Raw genomic sequence first — 26,686 nt, 5'->3', positions numbered from 1 at the left:
GCAAGAGTTCATATCATCTCTTTTGAACCTCTGAAACCTGGGAAAAGTTCACATTAAGTGTTCCATCATATGGACCACTGTATTCTCAAAAGACAATTCTTCAAAAGGAAAATCGGAGGACAGGGAATAATATTCATCAGACCCCGGGGCAAAAGGAAGAGTGAATTTGGGAGGAATATAATAAGGATTCTTCATCAGAATCCCTAGGCCTCGTAGAAAAGGGTGGAAGACCTGGGAGTAGAATCAGGAACAGATGACCCTTGAGAGGGTTTCAGGGTCAAAAGGCATTAAGTTAATATGGTTTGTAGTTTACATTTGGTGGCTTTTGCAGTTGCTCGCCTCACTGTAGATTTGATCTGGGACACTCCCCTAGTCCCATCTCTTTACTACATTCTACCTAATAAACTCTCTCTGCACTTGCTTTTAGTCCTTTTTAAACTGTGTTTGGTCTAATATTGCTACATACTCTTGTGCTAGCTTGCACTGCATGTGAATTGTTTTTACTACTGTTTTTGCTACTTTTCTGTAAAAAAAAAAAAAAATGTAAGCCTGTTTCCTACCTTTCCTGTAACTGGTGTTCCAGATACAGATTTGCTGTATACAGGACCGTATGTAAGCTTCTGAGCCCCCCAAGCCTTTTTGTGTTGGAGGGAAGCCTTCTAGCTTATCAGTGGGACTGGTAAGCACTAGGTAACCTGTCTAAGGAGTGGTTCTGGTCCAGAAATTGCAGTTAATGGCCGTTTGGGCAATCATCCATCTTTCTCAAATTTCTGATTTGAAAGCCTGCATTTGCACTTGTTTCTGTCCTGTAACTCATCTAGTGCAGATAAAGATTCTTAGTTTTAGCACTTAAATTTGCTTATTCATGTTCAGCACTTGTTCAGAACTTGTAAGTACTAAATAAGCTACTAATTACTATAGCACTCAGTCTTCCTCATTACCAAGAGGACAACAGTTTTTGTACTTACTTTTCTCACTGGCTTAGAGAAAAACAGCTCTTGTACTCACTTTCCTCACTTATCTAGAGGAAATTTTTTTTTATTCAGGCATGCCCAAGGGTCAGCTCCCAGTGTTCTCTCCTGTCTATCTGATGAATTTGGGCATCTTGAGGCAATGCAGAAATTGCCTCATGTACACAGACAACCCTCTCCTCCTACCACCCAACACTACAATCTGTGAGAGATGCACCTATCTAGCCAAACTGGAGGTAAAGCTCTCTCCAACCAAGACTGAACTTGACAGTCATGAGGAGAAGGTAAACATTTGCACCACACCAGACTCATCACACAGTCTCACTAAATCTACACTACCAAAATCCACACACAGTAACACAAAAACATTTGTGGAGGCTCTCAATAATAATCTGTCTAAGCAACAGAGACCTCCAAAGCAGAAACGCAAGCAACCTCCATTCCCCCAACACAACCCAAATGACACATAGCCCACAGACTCAATGTGCCACTCAACCACAGTCAATACGGCAATACAACGTACCCAACACACTAGTCATAGTTGACTCTATAGTCAGGCACACTGATGTCCCACTCACCAGGCTAAACAAGGAGAAGGTTACTGTCAGCTGCCTGTCGGGTGCCAGGATCCGCCACATAACACACGCACTTAGGTCACTCCACAAAAAGTACAGATATGACTCTGTCATTGTCCACATTGGTCTGAATGACCTGAGACGTACCGCCCTGGACAACATGAAAAGAGACCTTGTAGCCCAGGCAGGTATGACCCTAGCCCTGAGTAGCATTCTGCCATCGTCCAGAATGATACTGCAGTACAAGGACAAAATGACTGAATTCAACAATTGGCTAAGCTTCTGGTGTCATTCTAAGGGGATCCAGTATCTGTCTGCTTGGGATGACATGGTCGACAGACCATGATGCTTTGCCACAGATGGCCTGCACCTGTCGTCCCTGGGATTCAGGACACTGGCTAAGGCTCTTGCTGCTCCTATAGTGCCTTTTTAAGGCAGGGTTCAAATAATAAATTCACCACCATAACAGGAACAGGCAAGCAAAAACTGGGGGTAATGCTACTCAATGCTAGAAGTCTGTTGTTGTGTCTTTTGGCTTTTCCTGGTTAGGGGTCGCCACAGCGGAACTCCGGTCCGCTAATGATTGGCAGTAGATTTTTACATGCCGAGTTGCCAGCCCTGACGCACAACCTTCAACGAAGGTACGCCCATTCATGCATGTCTGCAAAGAGAAGACGCTCTAGCTGAGAATCGAACAGGACTACGTCTCAATGCTAGAAGTCTAAATCTCAAAATTCACTCACTCGAGGCACTACTTAAAATGGAGAACATGTGCAGTGACTGAGACCTGGTTCAAGGCTCCAGAGAGCACCCCTGCACTACCAGGCTATAACTCATGCCACCCTTTTCAGCCATGTAACCTGGATCGAAACACCAAAGGCGGAGGTTTGTCCATATTCATTAAGAATATCAACACCTCCAGGCTAGTTGCTCAGCATAATGCATCCGAGGTTATCCAAGTGCAACTAACTCTGGGCAAAACTGCAATCCAAACTGAAGCTTGCTACAGATCCCCCACAGATCCCCCACCATGCCCCAGGATTCCCACTCCTCTTTTCTTGATGTACTGGAAAATATTAGGGTTCAACCAAACACCCTAATAATGGGCGACTTCAACTACCCCACCATTAACTGGGAAAACTACTCGTGTACCAACTCCTTAGCACTTTCTGGAATTTATAAACTCCAATGCCCTAGATCACTTTATCCACACCACCACCAGGGGCAACAATATCCTAGACCTAGTCATTACCAACATGACTGACTGGTGTTCCACACCTGAAGTCAACTCCTCTTGGTCCGATCCGATCATAAGCTAATCACCCTTGATATCCACATCCTGCCCTCACCCCCCATTAAGGAAACCACAGTAAAAAAATTTCTCCAAAGCCAGCTTCATGCTTCTTAAGACAGAAGTGGTGAACTTCATGACACCCATGCAGATGGACAATACAGTTAAAACTGCTGAATCCTACACAAATGCACTCTATAAGCACTTACATGAGTACATGGATTGTGCTATCCCAAACAGAACCAAGACACTATCCTCCAAAAAAAGGAAGCCAGCCTGGTGGTCCCCTGCCATAAACAAACTGTACAACAGAAGGAAGAAACTGTTGCAAAAGAGAGTAAAATCCCATGAGTGAAGGAGCTCCCTGGTCAGCCTCAGTAAGAAGCTGAGATCCCTTATAAGACCCACCAAAGCTAGCTACGAAAACAAAATCGCCACTAATTCCAAGGACAACGACAAAGCATTCTATAGCTATGTCAAGAATCTTGATGGCAACACCCAAATCTGCTCTGAGTTACAGCACAAAGGCATGAAAAATACAGAACCAACTGATATTGCCAACATCCTGGCAGATAGGTTCAGTGCTAACTTTACCCCCCTCTCACCCCCTAAAGGGCCCATATCTATACAGGAAGAATGCAGAGTCCCTGTAATCACAACTACGCAGGTAAAAGCTGCACTCTCTAAAGCCAAAAACACAGCATCCATGGAACCGGATAACATCCCAGGCTGCATTTTACACGAACTTCAGAAAGAACTGCCTCCCCACTTATGCACCATGTTCAATAATAGCCTTGCATCAGGCTTTGTGCCCACTGAATGGCACACAACAACAGTTATCCCACTCCACAAAGGGGGAGCCACCACTGCTCCTGGGAACTATCGAACTATTATCCTGACGAGCCTGGTCTACAAGGCCATGGAACATATCATGGAACTCATAAACAAAGACATTGGTAACCTCCAAACTCTGGATCCCACCCAGTTCGGGTATGTGAAAGGCAGATCATGCCTCCTGAACCTGATCGACTTCTTTAAGGCAGTCAACAAAGCCGCAGATGAGGGTAAGGTGGTTCGCACAGCCAATCTTGACCTCGCCAAGGCTTTCAACACCATCCCCCATTCTGGAATTATAGCTAAACTCACTAAACTAGGTATAAATCCCTACGTCATAAGATGGGTTGCCAACTGGCTCAGTGACAGAACACACACTGTAAAAGTTGCAGACTCCAAATCTGAACTCAAAGCAGTGACAAGTGGAGTACCACAGGGTTCTGTCCTTTGACCTCTCCTGTTTGGTATTTATTCCTCTGAAGTACAGGCTAACATAGAAGGCCTCTGGCTAACGAAGTTCGCAGATGACTGCAAACTAGGGGCCATAGTCAAGTCCCCAAATGATGTGGACATCCTACAGAAGGGCCTCACTGAGACAGATGCCTGGTGTCAGAGCCATGGCCTCAAGCTCAGTGCCAAAAAGTGCAGTGTCATCCCCTTTGGTAAAAACTCTGTGCCCATGAACTACCACATAGGCAGCAATCTACTTAAAACCGAATGCGTGATAAGAGACCTTGGGACCCAGGTGGACAGTAGTCTCTCCTTTGATAGTCACATCACCACAGTAGTCAGGAAGTCTTTCTACATGGCACACCTCGTCATAAAAGGGTTCTCATCTAGGAAAAAAGAGATAATTGTTCCCCTCTACTCGACACTCATTAGACCTATTATAGAGTACAACGCCCCTTTTGGAATGTACCTCACAAGACATCTGCAGCAGCTGAAAAGGCCACAGAAGTACCTCACAAAGAGGATTACTGGCCTCAAACAAATGCCCTACACTAACCTCCTCAAAAAACTCCAGCTTTACTCCGTAGCATATCGCCTACTCTGAGGTGATCTCTGCCTAACATATAAAGCTATGTCAAACCCAGAGCTGCTGGACATGCTACACCTAAAAAAATCCCAATCCCTCAGAGCTACACGCTCTAGGGACCTAAACCTTGTCACCACAATAAACAAGACATGCTGGAGGGATAAATTCCTGTCCCACAGACTTCCCATACTCTGGAACAGGCTACCCATCTACATCAAGTAAAGTTCTTCATTAGCATTCTTCAAGAAAAATCTTGATGAGTGGATGGGAAATAGGAAATACATCCCGGGGATCACTTCTGTGTCTCTGCTCGACAGTGGCACAGGAAAATAACTTTCTTGGGTGGCATAAGCCAGGGAACCTTGTTGGCTAGGCTTACGTAGGCCCTTGGGCCGATAGCCTAGTACCTACCTATGAACCTATAAATAGCCCTAGAAACGTCCTGCCACTCTTTGTGAGGATTCTTAGCCATGGATGGCACATGTTTAGTTTTCTGTTTCTTTTCTCAAGGAACATCTGTTTTAACAAATCCAGGAGTATTAGACCTATGACCAGATTCAAGGAAGGTGCTAGGTACTACTTACCTAACTAATATGTGGGGAACCACCGTAGGCCCCTTTGATACAATCAGCCATGGTTCCCCCTATATAGGGGCTCTTGCCACCCCCATAGTGCCTTTTTTAGGCAAGGCTCAAAAGTCAAACCCACCCCCATAGACAGCACAAGGAACAAGAAACTAAGGGTAATGCTGCTAAACGCCAGAAGTCTTTACCTCAAGATGCACGCACTCGAAGCTCTCCTCAGTATGGAGAACATCGATATCTGTGCAGTGACAGAAACCTGGTTCAAGGCTCCAGAGAGCACCCCAGCACTACCAGGCTATACCTCATATCATGCTTTTCGGCCCCAAAACCTGGACCGAACCACAAAAGGAGGGGGAGCTTCCATACTTATCAAGGATATCCACACCTCCAGGTTAGTGGCATTGCACAAAGTATCGGAGACCATCCATGTGCAACTAACAGTGGGCAAGACTGCTTTTCAGTTTATAGCATCCTATAGACCACCCTCTCAAAGTCAGGAATCTCACTCGGCTTTCCTGAAAACATTGGAGAACATGAAGATCTCTCCGAACACCATTATATTGGGCGACTTCAACTACCCAAACATTAACTGGGAGCACTACTCAAGCCCCAGCACCTTAGCCCAAAGGTTCCTGGAAATTATAAACTCAAATGCTATGGAACAACTAGTCACCACTCCCACATGAGGGGACAACATACTAGACCTGATCATTACCAACATGGGGACTCTATGCTCCACACCAGAAGTATATCCCTCATTGGTAAGATCAGACCATAAATTAATTTCACTGGATGTCCACATCCCGACCCCACCCCCAGCCCAGAAAACCACAGTGAAAAACTTCTCAAAAGCGAACTTCTCACTTCTCAAAACTGAAGTGGAATCCTTCAAGGCCCCAGGGCCAGTGGAAACTATGGCCCAAACTGCAGAATCCTATATAAACGCATTCTACGGACATCTCCAGGAATGCATGGATCATGCTATCCCAAACAAAACCAAGACCCAATCATCCAAAGGCAGGCGTCCAGTCTGGTGGACCCCTGCCATAAATAAACTGTACAACAGAAGGAGGAAGCTACTACATGATAGAGCAAAATCCCTAATAGGAAGGCATCTCTGATCAGTACTAGCAAAAATTACGATCCTCATAAAATCCTCTAAGGCCAGCTTCGAGAGAAAAATTGCACAGGACACCAAAGACAATCATAAGGCTTTTTTCAGTTATGTTAGAAACCTGGGATGCAACTCCCAGACTTGTTCTGAATTGATTCTAAATGACAAAAAATACACTGAACCCACAGACATCGCCAATATCCTGGCAGACCGGTTCAGTGCAACCCCTCCCCAAAAGAGCAAGTATCTATCCCGGCAGAGGGCTGCCTCCCAAACATCTCTGATGCTCAGGTGAAGGCTTCCCTCTCCAAAGCAAAAAACACTGCTTCCATGGGACCAGATGGCGTCCCAGGTTGCATCCAACATGAACTCCAAGAGGAACTAATCCCTCAAATAAAACAGCTATACAATCTCAGCCTCACTACAGGATATGTGCCCACAGAATGGCGTACAGCAACAGTGGTCCCACTCCACAAAGGTGGAGCCTCTACGGACCCTGTAAACTATCACCCCATAAGCCTGACTAGCTTAGTCTGCAAGGCTATGGAGAGGATCATCGTGGAGCTCATAAACAAAGACATTGGGGACCTACAGACACTAGATCCTACCTAGTTCGGCATTGTCAAGGGCAGATCTTGCCTTTTGAACCTGGTTGACTTCTTCGAAACAGTCACCAAAGCCATAGATGAAGGAAAGATAGTCCACACAGCCTATCTGGACCTTGCAAAGGCATATGACACAATACCCCACTCGGGCATCATAGATAAGCTATCCAGCTTAAATATAAACTCCTATGTCACAAGATGGGTCACAAACTGGCTCAAAGACAGAACCCACAGAGTGAGAGTTGCTGGAGCCATGTCCGACTCGAAACCGGTCACAAGTGGCGTCCCACAGGGTTCTGTCCTGGGACCACTCTTGTTCAGTATATACTTTTCCGAGGTACAGGCAAACGTGGGAGGACTATGGCTCACCAAGTTCGCAGACGACTGCAAACTGGGCGCCATAATCAACTCTCCAGCTGACACAAACATCCTTCAAAAAGGTCTCACAGAGACAGATAACTGGTGCCAGTGCCATGGTTTAAAGCTAAATGCCAAAAAATGTATAGTCATACGCTTTGGCAAAAACAATGTGCCCACAAATTACCACATAGGCGGAAACCCATTAAGTACAGAGAAAGTTATTAGGGACCTGGGGACCCAAGTTGATAACAATCTCTTCTTTGAAAACCACATTGCCAAAGTGGTTAGAAAGACCTTCTACATAGCCCACCTCATTACGAAGGGTTTCACATCTAGATCAAGAGAGGTAATCGTGCCCCTTTATTCATCCCTCATCAGGCCCATCACAGAATACAATGCCCCTTTTGGGATGTACCTTACCCGACACCTGCAGCAATTAGAAAGACCCCAAAAGTATCTCACCAAGAGGATCAAGGGTCTCAAACAGATGCCATATGCTGCTCGGTTAAAAAACTCCAGCTCTACTCAGTTGCATACCGCCTACTTCGAGGCGATCTATGCCTGACATACAAAGCTATGTCAAATCCAGAATTAATGGACATGCTCCACCTCAGTAAATCTAAATCCCTTAGAGCCACACGCTCAAGGGACATGAACCTCAGCAAAGAAATAAATAGAACTTGCTGGAGGGACAGGTTCATAACCCAGAGGCTCCCTTCGCTCTGGAATAGAATTCCAGTTCATGTGAGGCAGAGCACCTCACTGAATCTCTTCAAGAAGAATCTCGATAGGTGGATGGGGGATCGTAGGTTTGTCTCAGGGGATTACTCCTGTGTCACTATTACACAGAGGCACAGTAAACTAAACCTTAAAAAGGGCACAGTATACTCAAATCAAGGGGTGGCATAAGCCATACAGAATCGGGCTAGGCTTATAATTGCCCCAGGGCAGATAGCCTAGTATGAACCTATGAACCTATATAGCTGTACAAGATATATGCAAAGCCCTGGTAGACGTGGGGGTAGACAGCTTTGTGTCAGCCTCCAACTGGGTTGCAGCAGAGGACAATGGCATTGGCACCAGATGATCCTTGGTTTCTTCATTCAACCAAAAAGAGATGTACGGTGGAGGGTGGACAGCATCAGAATCAGTATGTGCCTTTCTAGCTTTTTTCTTAAATGGCAGATGAACTTTGGGGAAGGTGGATTTGGCCATGGTACCCTGAGCCAAAAGCTTCAAATATTGTTTTTCTTAATAAACATTACTGAGGAGTGTCTTAAGGACAAAAGCCTGACAAAGCTCACATTGTGTATGGTTATGTCTGGAACCCAAACAAAAAAGGCATTTCTTGTGTCTATTTTTATGGGGAATCTGCCACCCAGCCTCACATTTTCCCTTCCTAGATGACAGAAAAACAAAGTACAAGGAGGGAAAGAGAAATGATGGAACCCCAATGGGCATTTAGTTTAGAAGGCTTGATAGATGAAGCAGCTCAGTAAAAATCATACAGACCAAATTCTGAGATAGTATTCAGACTGGTGGAAAAAATTGTTCAGAGGATTAGGAGTCCGTGCATCATATATATACCTAACAACTTTTATACTGGACATAAGAATTACATACAATGCCTGCAAGTTGTAAAGGCTTTAGAATACTTGCCAGATCTTAGGCTATCCTCAGCAGGATATCTGAATAGTAAAGAATACTGCAAAAATGATAAGCAAGGACATCTGATAATGTGATCCAGATGCAAAGAACCTTAAGAAAAACTTAAAGTCTGGATGAATAGGAATGTTACAAGGAAAGCTAAATGAGGAAGAAGAGGCAACAGGTTGTGAAGTGAGATCATTCTGAATTTGGGCACTATCACAAATGGGTTTAGAAAAGAAAGATCCAGAACTTGTCTCCAATCATGTTCTTTCTTTGGCACTAAAAACATCTTTGAATAAAACCCCTTTCCTACCTGGTAAGGGGAAACAGGTTCTATTAATCTCTGGGACAGCGTATGATGAAGGGCAGGTGGAAACAGAGAGTCTGGTCTGGTGGGATGAGGATTTATCCCGTGGAAAGGAGGAATTTCCATCCACTGTCATCTGCAACTTTGATGGATGATCTTCAGATCCCAGTTGTCTAAAACTATCTCTGCCAAAGAGAAAAATGTAGATGGAAGGAAAAACAGGCTGCTGTGGTGGTGGACAAAGTCTCTAAAATAGTCACTCTGACTTACTGTACTGTCTTTGGAAGATTCCAAATTATTCTTGGAACCCCCTTGCCATTTCTGCTTAAACATCTGTTTACCTGCATTTTGTTGACACTGCTTATTTTATTTCTTACCAAAACTGGATGCAGAGTTAGACAATTCCTCGGAAAACCTTAGAACTGGAATTAAGTGTTTAGCAGCTGAAGGATTAACTACAGCTACTACTGGATGAAGTTTAGGAAGACAGTATTAAAACTTAAAGGACCGAGGGACGTAATACATCCTATCTTTTTAGCGTAAGCAGGCTACCTGTCAGGAAAATTACAGGCATTAGCACACACGTCCTCTAAAAGCTGAGAAAACTGGAGGAAAAGGTGCAGGTTCTGGAAATTCCTTCTGTAACAACTCAAAGTATTTTCTAATAGTGAAAAACCTCAGTGTTCTCCCAGTGAAACTGAGCTCTCCTCTGAGTCAGAATCAGAAATCTGAGAAGAGAACCCTGTCCTTACATCCTTCTGTCCAGATTCAGCATCTTGAATCTGTTTAGTAAAGGAGATATCCCGCTATCTTTTACTACAGCTTACTTTACAGGATCAATAACCTGAATTAAATCCTGAGTCAGATCCAGTAAACTACTCCTGTCTGAGGAAATTTGAGGAGAAGTAGATACATACTTAGTCTTATTTCTTTTCGGCAGGAAAACTGAGACCAACAACATTATTAATGAGAGCAGCAGTTTCCCCAGGTATGGGCACAACATTCTAGCAAATCAAGGAAGTCTTCCTTCTTCATTCTCCCAGGACCGACATGAGTGGTTCTGTCTAGCCCACTGTGAAGACACCAACAGCCATAAAGGATATGGCTAACTCCAGTCAATAGTGGTTGAAGATGCTACACCAGAGGGATCCGGGGTAAAAGATGAATGTTCTGATGTACAACTAATGGCCACAGAAATCAACCACCTGTGCCCAACGCAAATTTCTAAACTGCTGTGATGGTAAAGGCTGCTTGCTTAACTTTTTCTTTTTGAAGCTGGAAGAAGGACCGACAGTGGGACAGACAGATACATGTTCCATGGTCAAGCAGAAAATGATGTCTCTTTCCCAGGGAAGGTAAGCAGCAAATATCAATTAAAAAAAGTCTTTAAAAATAACATTTCACAAAAAAATGCAGTAAAAGGCACTTTAAAACATGTTGCCAGCTCCATAAAGTGAAATAAACACAATTTCTTCAAAAAAGAAATGGTTTGCAGTTAATATAAACAACTTTTAAACCGAAAGGAAAAAAGAGCACTCCTATTTAAAAGTACAGTCTTGTAACAGTCCATTAAAACGCAAACTTCTAGCTTTAGAATAGCTTTAGAATAACTTTCCAGAAAAGGACAGTAATAATCAACAAAAAATTGATAATGAAAGTTTTCTTCCTCAAAGGTAACTTGCCTGCCCAGCAAAGGGACAGTATGAGCCAACCACTGAGCTTCAAAAGCTTCAGAGGACCATACTCTTCGGCGACAGTAAAGCTCTGAAGGGCTTGGCAACCAAACTTGCCTTTATTCAGCTCAAGCTACCACATATTTTGGATGCATGGAAGGTATCCTGAAGCTTTGGAAGCTGGCTGGCTGTTATACCCTTGGCAGGATGTAACCCCCACGTAGCTTAGGCTAATGCTGCAGTGATCAATACCAATAACATCCCCCTTTTCTTGTTAGCCATCTCTTGTGGTGGCCTGGATGTGAAGGGTCGGTGATGATTTTCCCTGCCCTTTTCATGACTCTGGAATAGTACAAGTCCTGTAAGGAGGGTAAACTAGCAATAATGATATTTTCGGAAGACCTGACTATTAAATGTAATCTATTTTTGTCATGATTAGACAGAGATCCAAGCCACACTGCTATGGATGAGCTGAGAACAGACTCAATGACTGCTTTATAGAACTGATTCAACAGTTCCTGTGGGAGGTTGAACTTCCTCAGCTGTCGCAGAAAGTACATTCGCTGTTGTGCCTTTTTTATGATGGACCCTATATTGGTCTCCCACTTCAAGTCCTGGGAGATATGAGGGATGGGAAAGGAATGAGATGTATCCATTTGTAAGATATCATATTATCTCATCTCAGGGGGATCATCCATTTGTAAGATATCATATTATCTCCTCAGATCAGGGGGATCATCTACTGCTCCCATAAAAATACCTCATTCATCCTGGCTATCGTCTGATTAAAAGAAAATTCCTCCATAGGGAATACGAATGAATAGTTTCCTCACAATCAAGGAACTAGGCTTGTTAGTCTGAAGGTAAATCTGTATTGCTGTCAAAGTCAGAATTATCAGACCCTGTTTCCTCAAGAACTACGTTACAGGGAATGCCCACTTATAACAGTTTCTATGCACCAGGTTCACTGTGTGTAATGCTAGCCTTACCAAGTTAAGAAACTTGTCTTTCTTAACTGTAGCTAAGGTTTAAGAATAACGATGTTTAATTTTTTTTTTTTTTTGAAATAAGAGTCCCTGCAGGAGAAGAATGAGTTGAAGAAGGGATGTCTGCCTGATTTAATACTCTCTTGCCCCTGTGACTCTAGTGTGGCTGACCCCCAGTTTCTTGATGGCCGATACAACTACAACAGAGGAAGCAAGAAAGCTGATTGGGTGTGCCCCCCACACCACCGCTACTTATATATACTAACACCGAGGATGCACTAAAAACCGAAAGACAGAAAACCCACCACCACACATTCCACACACCCCTTGCACAAACACACTTCACATATTTACTAACACCACCACTTTCAACACTTACACACATACACTCTTACCTACCTATCCTAACCCACACCTAAAACTCTCCAACACATTCACATACGCACAAACCCTCCCCAAAACTCTTAAAAAAAAAAATTACACATACCTAATGTGCCATCACTACCGCGGGTTCAACATTTTCAGGTTCGATATTCTGCAGTTTTGCACAACTGCAGATTCGACACTTTGGTCTCCAGATACTGAAATTCGACGTTTCAGTATTTTGAGATTCCGAAGTGAACCTATATATGAGTCTTAGTTGGAACATTGACAGTATGGTACATCGAACCGTTCTTTCGCGGATCCACTTTAGCAAAAGTGTATTTTATCGAACATGCACTTTTGCGAAAGAAAACAAAGAAACATGCAGTTTGCATGTAACGTTAGTTGTACATCAACATATAGTGTTGATGTACAACTAAGCAAACTATTGCTAAGATTGTGGTACAGTGGGGGTAAGTGAATATTCCCTTTTACTCACTGTAGTGCGATCTCGGAGTGAGAATATTAAAGTAGGGGGGGTGTAGACGGCACAGCCCCCCCACACATGGGCGGGTGCAGGGGGACTTGCCCCCCTGCATAATTGTGTTTAGTGGGGGTTTTTTTTAATTTTTACTGATTATTTTTAGTTTTCCGCAAAAGTGCATTTTCGATATAATGCACTTTTGCGGAAGTCAGTTATCGGAAGTAAGATTCGATGATCTGTATTTTCGATACTATTACCTAGATCACACACACACACACACACATATATATATATATATATATATATATATACACATACACATATATATATATATATATATATATATATATATATATATATATATATATATATATATATATATATATATATATATATATATATATATATATATATATATATAGATATATATATATATATATATATATATATATGTGTGTGTGTGTATAGATTTTACTTATATATTTTTTTCTTATAGCTTTCTTGTCTTAAAAGACCAATAATTTCAATGTGGTGGGGTCCTTCAATGAGGACTTATCTACTAGAATTTAAGTTCTTTGCTGATTGCTGCTCATGGGAAGCACATGAGAGATGCTTTGTCTCAGGACATCAGGATATCACTGAAGAAAGCTTCACTCTGACTGCAGATTTATCTTCTTAGGAAGAGCTCATTAGTGAAGGTGCGTGTGTGTGTGTGTGTGTGGGGGGGGGGGGGCAGAGCTTTTTGAAGCTGGCCAGATGTTTTCTACAACCCACATAGCCTAAAGGCTACTGCAGCAGTGAGAATCACGAGCATTACATTTGTAAAGCTTCCAGGTGTCCAACAAAGACCAAAAGCCTTACGATTTTTGCATTGAAGTGTTTGCATATGTATTTTTATACCCCAAAGAAAACTTCAGATGACTTTTATCCTCGGTTTGATAGCAAATGGCAGAAGTGTGATTGGGGACAGAGAGAGGTAATCTGGAACTTTTTTTTTTTTGGAAATGTAATAAGTTGGAAGGTTTGAAAAACTAACTAATGAGTACTTTGACAGAAATATTGCAGGGACAAATAATTGTAACTAAGGAAAAATACAATTGTGTAAGTAAGCTTACCATAACAGTAGATGTTCAAATTTATCATTGCTGCAGTAGTTTTAGCTGTATGGATTATATCTTGCAAGGATTAACATCCAGCCAGTCTTCCAAAGCCTTGGACTCCTTCCACATACTCCCAGTTTGCTAGTTGCACAATTTATTGACATTTGTTTACTGGAAATGTCTGACTGGGTCACAAGAGCCCATTTTCAGTGTAGGCACAGAAGAAACGCTCTACTTAACACAGAAAAAAATGTATTTTGAAAGAAATTAATTAAAGAAAAAATTAAAATTATACATTTCAAAAATAAATCAACAATATTGTAAGGCACAGAGATACAACAAAAATGTGTTACAAAGAGAACAATGAGAAAAAGCAAAGTAATACACTATACACAATATACATATACTCCACAAGCTCCAAAGTAAATAAACCCACATGTGTCTATATGAAGGGAGGCTACAGTCCTCATAAGAAGGTAAAGATAGGCAATGAATACATAAATTCTTATCCTGGCAAAACATAATGCAAAAAAGGGAGATGGAGGGGAAAAAGTGACTACTGCAGCAGATATATTCAAACATCTACTGCTATGGTAAATTTACTTACACAACTGAACTATGTTCATCATTAGATCACTGCTGCAGTGCCCTTAGCTGTATGGGTAGAATACCATAGTTTATACTTTTCAGGAGGAGGAAGCGTGAGGGTCTAGCAGCCCCTGGTGAATAGTCCTAGCAATGCTTGCTCTACACCTAAAAAAGGAATCTAATTTGTAATGTATTGTGGAAGTATGCACCAAGGACTGACCAATTAGCCACCTCTAGAATGCTTCTGGAGACTATGGCATTCCAAAAAGCAACAGAAGAAGCCAAGGCTCTTACAGAATGAGTATTGACCCTGCCTGGCAATTGTCCTATTATGGAGGAAATAACAAAAGGAAAAAATAATGGACAACCTTATGTAAATAATCTGTTTGGAAATAGGTTGCCCTCTTTTCCTACCTTCACAGGAAATAAACAGCTGTTCACAAAGGTTTCATTCTGTCAAAATAATTCCTTTAACATCTATGCTGTCTATGCACAGTATAGGAATAATCTTTTTTCCCTGTTTTTCAGGTCCTGAAAAGGGAGATGAATGGGTTTGGCTTAAAGTAAATGCTGAAACCACTTTAGGTATAAATGAGGTATTACTTCTCAAAGAAACCCTATCTTTTGCTGAACACCAACTAAGGTTGAAATACCATATGAGCTTGCAGCTAGATACTCTTTTTGCAGATGTCACAGCAATCAGAAATTCTGTCTTCCAAGTGATGAACCACAAATCATCCTGACAAGCTGTCTCAAAAAGACGTTAACTTTTCCAAAACATAGTTACAATTCCTGCTAGGTACCACCTGTTTTCTAGGTGGATGTATTTGTAAAACCCATTTCAATAACAACTTTACCAAAGACTGCGAAGAAACGATGGGTTCCCTTGGGCAGACTTGCTGAAATAGCCAAGAGATGAACCTTGATAGAAGAGTAAAGAAAGGCCAGAGTATAGTAACTCCCCCAAATATTGCAAAACCATGGGTTCAGAAACCCTGAATGGCCCCCAATTCTTAACAAAGAACAAATGGCAAATCTATTCCATTAACCAAACTAAGACATCCTAGTAGTAAGTTTCTTTGCCTCTTAACACCTGCTGCACTTCTTCAGAGAAATGGTGCTTAAAAAGCATCAAAACTGAATCATCTAGGCAGTCAGCGGAAGTTGTTTGAGATTGGGGACGTATCAAATCTCCCTTGTCTTGTGTGAGTAGATCCACTCTTTGAGGAAGATTGTGGTAATTACCTTTGGTCAATTCCATAAGAAGGGGGAACCACTGTTGCATGGGCCGGAAGGGAGCTACCACAACAATCTTTGGAGTCCTTCTGAATCTTCATAATAACCTGTTATAAGTGGAAAGTGTGGAAAAGAATAGAGAACCACTGCTATTCAAAGAAAAGAAAAAGCATCGGTCTTCCACAGAGTCCTGGAGCAGAATTTTGCAAACTAATTGTGGTGAGTGGTGACATCTATTTGAGATGTTCTCCACAGCCAAATCAATTGCTGGAAGACCCCCTGATTCAATTTCCTTTTGGGAGGGTCTGTTCTGGTCCTATTCAGCTTGTTTGACACATAATTTTGTTCTGATAGTATGCAAGATGCGTGTAGTGTAAGACTGCTCTGAAAAGCAATATCCCAGACTACCATGGATAATCTGCATAGTGGGTAAGATCTGCTTCATCTGTTTGTTTATGTACCATTTCTTAATTCCATTGCTAGGCAGGTAATTTCCCTTCAGACAGAAAACATTCCACATTTACATTTTATAGAGTTTTTTCAATGGGAACAAAATTACATTCCAGTTTCTTTCAAAAAATATGATTTGTTACTACTGGAATTTTCTCAGCCTATAGCTGTTCTTCCTATTCTTCTAGCTTTGAAGGACGTTTTTACTAAAGCCTACAAAATCCTGACAGAAGGCAGATATATATCATATAACGTTCCTCAAACTTATATACATTTGTTTTCTAACCCCAAATCTGACCCTGCAGTGATTTCTTTGTTTAATTCTTCTACAGCTAAACATTTGGTAAATGCTAATTTTCGTCATTAGGATCAATGGTGCGGGTTATATCCTGCTAAGGATAGAACAACCGTCTGGCTTCCAAATCTTCAGGGCACCTTCCTTATGTCCAAAATGTTAGTCATCTCAAGCTGACAAAAAGACAGGTTTGGGTACAAAGACCTTCAGAGTTTTCCTGCTGCTGAAGAGTACTGGGATTTTGAGGCTCGACAGTCAGTTAATGCTTTCCATTGGTAGGCAGATTAAGTTGCCTTCCAGGAGGAAACATTCCACATTTAATTTTTATAACAGAAATTTAATTTTTTTCTGTGAAAATATTTAACTTTAAGCTAGCAAAAAGTGTTTTACTGTCACCTGATTTATAATAACTTTTGTATTTTGTTTTTGTTGAAAAAAAGTTGTTTTAAGTTACAACTACTTTTCCTCTGATAGTTGTGTTATTTTTTGCTTTTTACAGTTTTTCTGGGGAAAAAGTTACTTTTTTTACTACTTACCTGTTTTGCAGACTACTGCTGCCAGGGTTTCCTGGGAGTCAGACATCTTTTTTTTTTTTAAAAAAAATTTATTAAATTATCATTTGGAAAAGTGGACAGACTAATTGGTAATACAGAGTTCTTACAATATGATCCAGATGCAGAAGACCTTAAGAAACATCTGAAATCTGGATCTAAGGTAATGTAATGATATGCATCTTGTAAATTTAAGGTCACCACAAAGCTCAAATGGGGAATAAGTTGTGAAGGCATAATATTTTGAACTTGGGCACCATAACATACAGGCCCAGAATGGAAAGAAATAGAATTGGTCTTCAAGAATCTTCTTTCTTTTTTTACTAGAAACATTCTTGAATAAAATCCTCCTAAATGAGGAGGAGGAGGAACAGGTTCTATCACTCACTGAGACAGCAAATGCTGAATGAGAGGAGGAAAAAGAGGAGCATCATCTGGCAGATGTGGGGAAATCCCACTACTACCTTGATGGATTACTTTCAGAACCCATCTGTCTGAAACTATCTGTTATCAAAGAGGAAAAGGAAAGTTCAGACTTTCTGTAAGGATTAAGGGTTTGGCAGGACAGGAAGGAGGAGAGAAGTCTTACAGACAGCTATTCAGATGTGTTATACTATCCTTTGTTCTGGGGTGGAGTGCTCCTACTTTCTTTTTGGAACCTCCTTGCCATTATTTTTTAAACATCTGCTTACGAGCAGCTTGCTGAGCTTGTTCAGTTTTTAAAGAAGGTTGTAGGGACAGCATTAAAACTCATGGCAAACATGGAGAAGGAAGACTGAAAAATCTGAAAGATTACTTAAATCAGTTTACCTCTCTCATCACACCTTTTAATAAGTTCAGCAGCAGATAGTCTAACAACTAGCTCTCTACCTAAAGGAGAAATTAGAATTTCACCAAGACAAAATCTGGATGGTTTTCAGAAAAAAAAAAACTATTCATAACAGTTCCAGTGGCATTAACCCTGGATGTTGCATCAGCAAACTCTTAAGAACATTTCAAACAATATGAGGAACTACTTGGAACATAGAAGCAATCAAGTTACACACTTTTTTTCCTCAGAAGAGGTAACAGATGTCATAATATTCTACTTATTCGCAAAAGAGTCAAGCATAAGCTTTAACATGAGTTTGCCAGTTAAAAATTCTAAAAATAAGTATTGCAGAAGAACACACAATTTTTCCAAAACCTAAAAGCTTTCCCATCTTTGTCAGAAAGAGAGGGAATGGCATTACGTGGACATTTATCAGCAGTTAGGTTCACTAAAGCAATAGCTGCTTGGTCTGATGTGGATTAAGTATATAAAAATTTACAAGACTGAGGAACTTCATACAACCGATTTTCTTTTCTTGGAAGCAGTAGACTGGCTGTCAGGCAATTTACAAAATGTGACAAAACGTCCTCTAATGCTAAATGAGCAGGAGGCATAACTCTCAAGGTTTTCTGGCAAATTATTTGCAAATCATTAAAGATTGAAGTCAGAAAATAATGGCAGCCATTTGAGTTTCAGACGTCATACCCTTCAGAAATTCATGCTAATTCAAAACCTTTTATTCTATCAACTAAGTTTACAAGAGCATTATTCAAAAACTGTCCCTATTTTTGGGCCTTTGTCCCCCCAGTGTTTATAGCTTTGCCCAGATGTATTGCTCTTAGAGGTTGAGAGGTATGGCAGCAGGAACTGGAGTAGATTTTAAAAATCTAGCTGTAATAAAGTCATAATACTACTTTAGGGAGAGTGGAATGTTCCCAATGAAACAACTGATTCTTTCCAGAAATAGTTTCAGAGAAAGAGAATCCTTCAAAGGGACTAGCAGGAGCCAAACTGTCCTCAGAATCTGAATCAGAAACACGAGAAGTCAAAATAGAATCTGCCTCTTCACAATCAAGTACCTGAACAACTTCAGGAAATGAAGGATTAAGAACCTGAAATAAACCTTTAGTTAAGCCCAATACATCACCCCTGCCCAAAGTGAGTCTGACAAGAGAAAAAAAACATGTCTTGATTTTTTCTTCTTTTTGACACGAGTTTCTGAAGAAGCAGACTCACTTTTGCCAAGAAAAAAACACTTGCTAGGGATAGGCACAGCATTCTGGCTAGTCAGAGTGGTATTCTTCTGACCCTTCTCCAAAGGACAACAGCAGCAGCTCTCTTTTGCCCCCGACAGACACTCACCATCACAGAACCCCAACGAAAAGATGAATGGACTGGAGAGAAACCAGAACTGTCCAATGCAAAGTCACCTGAGGCGAAGTTGCAGCCTACTGAAGAGACAAAAGCTGTCAGAAATGTTCTTATTTTTGTGACTAGAGGAAGGAAACAAACAACTGGTAAGGTGTTTCATGGTAAAACTGAGAAATAAGCCTGAAAACTATGTAATGATGATGTCAGCAGTTGATAAATGGTAAGTCGTGCTTTCACTGAAAAAAAAAAAAAAAACTGTAACAAGCACAACACACCTGCCCCAACTCCTAAAAACAATTTATAAAGCTGTTAATAAAAATCAAAGTAAACCTTGACAAAACATTGACACTCAACCTAATAAAATGAACCACACTTGTCTAACTGCCCAAAAAGTCAATATAGTCAAAAAAAGAAGAAAATCGTAGCAGGAAAGACTTTTTGACAGAAAAATACTGTTTTAATCATAAATCTAATACTTGGAAGTTTGTTTCCACAAAAGGAACTTATCTGCCCAGCAATGGAAAATGCAATCTGACCCATCAATCCTTAAAAGTAGATAGCAGGAAAGCTTTGGAGGGCTTTGCACTCTGACCATTGATTCTCTCTAGCTCTGCTCATGCTGCAATGGTCTGGGGGCATGGAAGATGCCATTAAGTTTTGTAAGCTGGCCAGCTGTTATATCCTAGTCAGGGTTTAACCCATAATAGGTCAAGCTACTTCAGCAATGATCTATTGATGAACATCTGAACAGCTTATGTTATGTTCAACTGAATGAAAATTGTTAAAAAGAAAACATACATATACTTTATGACAGTAATAAAGGAAACTGTTATTATAGTGTGCTTTCTTTTTCTATTAAGGTATGTAATATCATAGGTTCACAAGAGTTTTTGACTAACAACCCAAGAGCCCTTACAAGCTTAGCCATATTTATCCCGAGTTTCCCAATTTTCAATAGTTGGTGAATGAAGTTCACAGAAGAAGGAACGTATGTTTTGGTATTTGATACCAAATGCCTCTGTCCACAAGGGATATGGGCACTACCTCAGGAGTGAACTGAAAATTACCCATCCACTGATGTAGGTTAAGCTTGAAGAAGGTCAGGGAGGTGCTTTGTTTCACGTTTGTGGGAAGCTTTTTCCAGGGAAGGGGTAGTCTCTGAGAGACCTCTGTCTCACTCCAGCATGATTTGTTCATGTCAGAGACCAGGTTAAGAGCCCTGAAATGAGTGACCCTCCTGGAGTTTGATTTATGAATGTGTAACATTTCCATCAGGGCCAAATTAGAGACTGCTCTGTAAGTCAGGCACATGTTGCCCCTTAGTAGTCTGTAGGAGACAGCTACAGTGATATGGCTTTCAATCTTTCCAAGTAGGACTTGTTTTTGTACCCTGTATTTTCCTGGTGAGAAATGTCTGCAGTCATTCCAGCTATTGCAGATGTCTGGTGAGGTACATGCAAAAGGGTGCATTATAGTCAATTACTGGTCTGATGAGGGCAGTGCACAATGGAATTATAATGTTCTTTGATGTGGATTTCATGCCTTTACTTATGAGATGTGCCACAGAGAAATACTACCTCACCAATGTGAACACATGGTGGTTGAAGTTCAGATTACTATCAACCTGAGTATCCAGATCACGTACCACTGGGTCTACTCTTAAGGGGGTTGCTATCTATATTGTAATTAGCTGGGGTTTTAGCTTCCCCAAAGGGAATAATTATGCATTTTTTTCGCATTTAGGTTCAATCCATGGCTTTGGTACCAATCATTTGTCTGCATTAATCCTTTCTGCAGTATATCAGTATCATTCAAGGATTCATTGATTGCTACCAATTTGCAGTAATCCACAGACTTGGTCAGCTAAAGGCCATCCATGTGTGTCTGTACTTCTGAGAAATAATTCCAAAGAGTGGCAGGACTAGCACAGAATTCTGTTGTACACCACTGGTGAATGGCCTTTTTCAAGAAGTAAATTCATCCACTTTGATAGTATTTGTCCAGTCAGTGAGACATTTGGCTACCTACCTGGTGACTTAGGGGGTTTATGTCCAAATGAGAGATTTTCTCTATATACTTGAGTGGAGGATTGTGTCAAATGCCTTGGCTAGGTCAAGGAAAGCAGTAAGCACAGTCTTACCCTTGTCCATGGCCTTTGTAACCTTCTTGAAGAAGTCTACCAGTTTTAACAGACATGATCTACCTTTAACAAATCTGAACTGGGTTGGGTCCAGAGTCTGGAGATTACCTATGTCCTTGTTCATAAGGTTGATGATGATTCTTTCCACGGCCTTGCCAATGAGCCTAGTCAGGCTTACGGGTCTATAATTCTATGGGTTGGTTGATGGTCCCCCTTTGTGCAGAGGGATGACTGTTGACTGCCAGAACATAGCCTGCCCAGAGACTGTGGTTAAATAGGGATACAAGAGTGTCTGCTAAGTCATGTTTTAAGTTATTTAAAAGGCAAACTGGGATGCTGTCTGGGCCCAATGATGCTGTGTTTTGCGCCTGAGCATGGAGATGGGGTTCTTATTAGAACACCGAAAGGTTAAAATAGCAAATGACCTAAAGGTCGGAAATGCCGTCTCTCGATCTGCATTTTGTGAGATTGGAATATCTGCCCTTTCCTCAATGTAGTGTGATCTTGGAGTTGATATATATATTTGAGGGTGGTTGCAGCCCCCCCATAATAGCATGTTTGAGGTCCTGCATTTTCAACCTTTAGGTCATTCACATTTTTGGATTTTCGTTTATGTAATACAGACCCTGGAGATGACCTCCTTTCTTGGTGGCAGGTATACTTTGGAGGACAACCTGTGGGATATGGGGGTAAAGTCTAATCCAAATCTAAAAGCTAGCAGGTTGGCTATTTTCTCCAGATGAGTATGGGTGGTGTCATGCACAACCAGCTCTGTGCATAGCTGGGTATCCCCCTTAAGATTTCAGATGTAGTTAAAAATTCCTTGTGATTTTCCTTAGCTAGGGAGGCTATTTTTGCTTCATAATTTGCTTTAGAGGACTAGACTAGTGCTCTGATTTGTTTATTTTGACTAGTGAGGGGTTTCTTTTTCTGCTGAGCCTGTTCACACTTATTTTTAGACATTAGTTTCTTTCTTTTGTTTTATACCCTGTTAATACAAGGGGTCCACCAGGGTGGCTTGCTTTTCTGGCAAGACTTGGTTTTAATCTGGTCAGGTACAGCCAATTCTAAACAACTGTTTAAGTGGCTATACAGGGCAATGGTGTACACATCTGCATAGGAGTCTATGTTTTCTGGGTTAGGGGGAGCTTTGAAATTTCTTATGTTATTGCTTAGTAGGAGGCAATTTGTCTTGGAAAAATGTTTTAGTGTTTTTGAGCTTGACAGGGTATCTGGCCTTATATTTATTTCAAAACAGACTAATTTATAGTCTGATCTTACTAAGGAGGACATTACATGGGGGAAGGGTGCAATGCTTCTCCACATTAGTCAGTATTACGTCCAGGATATTTGAGCCCCTGTTCCAGAGCATTTGCATTGACAAATTCCAAGAACCTATGAGCCTGAATATTAGTGGTTGTGTTATGTTCCCCAGTCAATGGTAGGATAGTTAAAATCACCCATGAGTAAGGTATTGGGCTGATGGTAAGCGACTCCAGTAAGTCAAGGTACATGGTATGATGTTTCGGGTTCATGGTGGGGGACCTATAGCTAGTGATGATGTGGTATGAAATTTTACCTATGTTTAATTGGACATGGAGTAACATGACAATCTCATATTGTTTAATCTGTCTCAAGGTCAACTTATCATTTATGAAGATGGATACAGCTCCTCCTTTGCTTCTTTCCTGATCTTTGTGGTCTGAATGTATGGAAGGCACTGTACAGCACTGCTGGGGTGCTTTCTACGGCTTTGAACCATGTCTCACTGACTACAAAAAACATCAGCATCTTCCAAGGAGCGAAGTGCTTCCAGGGAGTGCAGTTTAACGTTTAGACTCCTAACACTGAGTAGCAGTACCCTGAGCTTAACGAGAAGATTTTGTTAGTTTGGGAGGTTGGTTATTTTGACACTACCTAAAATGGCACAGCCAGGTTAGTTAATGCCTTTGCTAGTATCTAAAAGTGTAGAGGAGACAGGTGCATACCATCTCTCACAAAACAGCATGGCCTGTTGATCATGTCCTTCCAGGCTGACGGATATTGGCCCACCTTGGACTAACAACCAGAAGGTAAGTCAATTGTTATATTCAATCATTTCTTGTTTGTACAGTGGTGTCATCCTTGATGAGTGTAGAATACTGCTCAAGGCTAGACTCATACTTGCCTGTGACACAATCTGAGAGTTCAATCAAGTCTCTTCATATAGTCCAAGGAGGTACAGCTCAGATCATTCGCACCCACATGGACTATGATAGAGTCATACTTGTACTTGTGGCTGAGTGACTTGAGTGCTTGTATAACCTGACAGATCCTGGCACCTGAAAGGCAGCTAACCATAATCTTCTCACTATCCAGCCTGGTGAGGGGGGACATCCTTGTGTCTCACTATGGAGACTCCTATGACTAGTATATGAGGTTTTGTGGTGTTTCATCTTACTGGCTTGTTTGTTGAGAAACTGGTGTGTGTAATTATTATATGCTGTGGTTGTTGTTTGCTTTGTTGTGTGTACATGTGGTTTCTAAAGGCAGTATTTGGGAACCCTCTGAGCTTTAGGTAAGCTACTAGTAAGTACCTCCGCATATGTGGGTTTATGTGCCAAATTCTTATTTAGTGTGGGAAGTGATGTGTGTGTGTCCTGACAACCTGTTTGGTGTTCGATTTGTCTGTATGTAAGAGTCTTGCCTCCAATTTCATGGTGTAACCGCATCTCTCACATACACTGTTTGTTTCTTTCAGGATTAAGTGGCTGTCAGTATACATAAGACAATTGCTACACTGCTTCAGGATGCTCATGGCCTTCAGACAGAGATGGTAAGAAACTTCCCATCAACGACAGCAGGCTCTTACTGTTTGTTTCATCAGGGAAATAAATGGTTTAATTAGACCGGACTGTGCTGGTGGCCCAGAGACTATGAGTGGGAACTATACTTTGTGTAGTCTAAGGTTAGCCAACAAAGCGATGCTGCTCAGTGTGCAACGTACCTGCACCTAGAGCAGCAGATGGGTGGGCATTGTTACAGTGATAGTTTTTCTAGGTGAATCGTATCTTCAAGGAGTTTGCATCTATACAGGGCACTGCTAGCTGCCTCTGTACGGACAGCAGCTTCACACAAATGCAAGGCTTATATAGAAGCAAACAGGAACAAGTTTAAAGCTATCTACCAATCGGAAAAGCACACAATGAGCATTCCTCCAATAGTTTCGAACTCGGATGGCCTTGGATCAACACACTTCTGCCACAAGAGTGTAGAAAAAACCCCTCTTAATGTAAGGTGGCTGTTTTTGGAGCCAAAGTGTAAGCTGCCAGACAATCTAGATTCAGCAGCCCCGAATCTATTGGATGCATTGTAACTAGGAACTTAAAGCAACAGCAGAGTTCCTTGGCTTTTAAAAGTGCAGAAATGCAGCAAAACTATCAGCAGTTACAAAACAAATAATTAAAACACACTAAACGAAGTGCAAATAATGATTAAATAATACTTACTTTCATTTTTTTTCAGCAATAAATGGTTATGAAAATCAGCAAAATCTGTAAGTCACTCTGGTGCAGTCACCAAACAAAGAGCAACTCTGATTTAATAAAGATGTTTTTAAAAAAAAGCATGCCCAGGGATGTTTCTCTGTATGCACCAAAATTTTAATTAAAAATATAATAAAATAGTACCACTGCAGATTGAGTATCTCAGTTTGAAGAACACAGACAAAACTGTGTAGACTGGGCCATTTCCCATCTTTTTTACTCAGCTTTTGTTCAGAAAACTGCAATTTCTGTAATTTCATTACTGCTTACCCTGGGGGTGTCTGAAGAGCCTTCCAACATTACATCAATAGCCTCCCCAGGATGAAGCTCCATTCGAACAGGGTATAATCTAAATGTGGGCTTTGGAAGCTCGAGAGACGGTAAAGAACCTTTGCCTTTGACATCACTGCTTCCAAAGATGTGTTTGCGAAACTGTGGAAACCCTTCAGTCATCCAGTAAAGCCGCTGGAAGCGACGGCCTTTATTTGTTAGTTTAAAGTAATAGCGACAAGGGCCAGAGCTGTCAGAAAGAGAGGGAGAGAAAAAAAATTGTTATAATTAATAATCAGTCAGAACAAAAGAGAGTGTAGTCTACATTTATGATATAAGTTTTGGTAGATGAACATTTAATGAAATTTAATAAAAAGCAGGTGAAGTTGCATTTCTTAAAACTTTTAATAATTACTTTACTAAACCTGAGATATGACACAGGCTGCACAAAACAGAGATGAGACATGGAATATCTTACCAGTGTGGAGGCTGCACAAAACAGAGATGAGACATGGAATATCTTACCAGTGTGGAATTTATCTCTGTAAGCTTTACTGTCAAATCTGCCTTCAGTAGAACTGAATATTGTAATGTTAAACTGTAAATCTTAAATGTAATTGCGCATGCCATGGAGCTTTTCTCCCCGGGCCTCCACTGAAAATGGTTTCACCTAGGCCCAGTGGACTTTCCCGGTAAACAAAATGCAAACAAATAAATATCACAACTGAGTAAAAGCAGAGGAAAGAGGGAATAGTAATTTTGTGAAGGCATTCCTTGTCACAATGTATCTTAAGGAGACAGTTTCCTGCAGTAATATTGATAACATCTGGGCTTCATCTTCTCAGCATTATGTTTTATGACACTATTTTGTTTTCTGACAAACTCACCTTGTGAGGAGATAGTGTCTGTCAAATACTGCAGATTCATAATACCCAATCAGCATTTCCATTTACCATATTTATTTTTAAACACATTTACTAAGTTATCACTTAAGATTTAAGAAAAACATTAACAGAAAAGAAAGCAAACCATTTTAACATTTTTCCATGTAGATACAATAAATATCACATATATTCTTTGCTACTATCACCAGTTTAACATTACAAAAAACTGCTGAATACCTGCCTTAACTTAACCCTCACTCCTCCTCCTCCTGAACATTATTATGCATGTGATGTTTCCACAATTTTCAATTATTTCCATGTAATTTGCTCCTTCAGTTTTTTAAAGGCCCTTCTTCCATTTCTTTCATCGCATTCATAATATTCAATACCTCAAATACAATTGGTGTATACTTTGATTCCATTTCCATTAATTACTTTCTTGGCAGTCAACAGAATTAAACTTAAGGCCTTACTGTGCATAGGCAATTTAGATTCTGTATTCCCAGCTCAAAAGAATAATTTTCTTACTGTAATTTGCTCAGCCAATATTTCTGATAGAGTACTCTGTAGGGAATTTTTTAAATTTGCCAACTCTTTATAGTCCCAAAACATAAATTCCCAATTACGTCATTT

The 26,686-nt window shown here is 40.9% G+C and overlaps 1 protein-coding gene across 1 annotated transcript in view; it reads right to left on the bottom strand.

Annotated features, from left to right (window-relative positions):
* HYDIN (HYDIN axonemal central pair apparatus protein) overlaps positions 1-26,686 on the bottom strand; it is a 6,673,197-nt gene that overhangs the window by 4,594,345 nt on the left and 2,052,166 nt on the right. The window contains exon 19 of the mRNA XM_044079523.1: positions 25,170-25,419. Coding sequence (XP_043935458.1) covers positions 25,170-25,419 — 250 coding nt within the window. The remainder of the gene's footprint in view (positions 1-25,169; positions 25,420-26,686) is intronic.

Source organism: Protopterus annectens, chromosome 8.part0 (assembly GCF_019279795.1).
Source record: "Protopterus annectens isolate FY-2018-M chromosome 8.part0, PAN1.0, whole genome shotgun sequence".
Lineage (NCBI taxonomy): Eukaryota > Metazoa > Chordata > Ceratodontiformes > Protopteridae > Protopterus > Protopterus annectens.
Note: the sequence above shows the minus strand (reverse complement) of the source record. Positions and strands in the feature narration are given on the sequence as shown.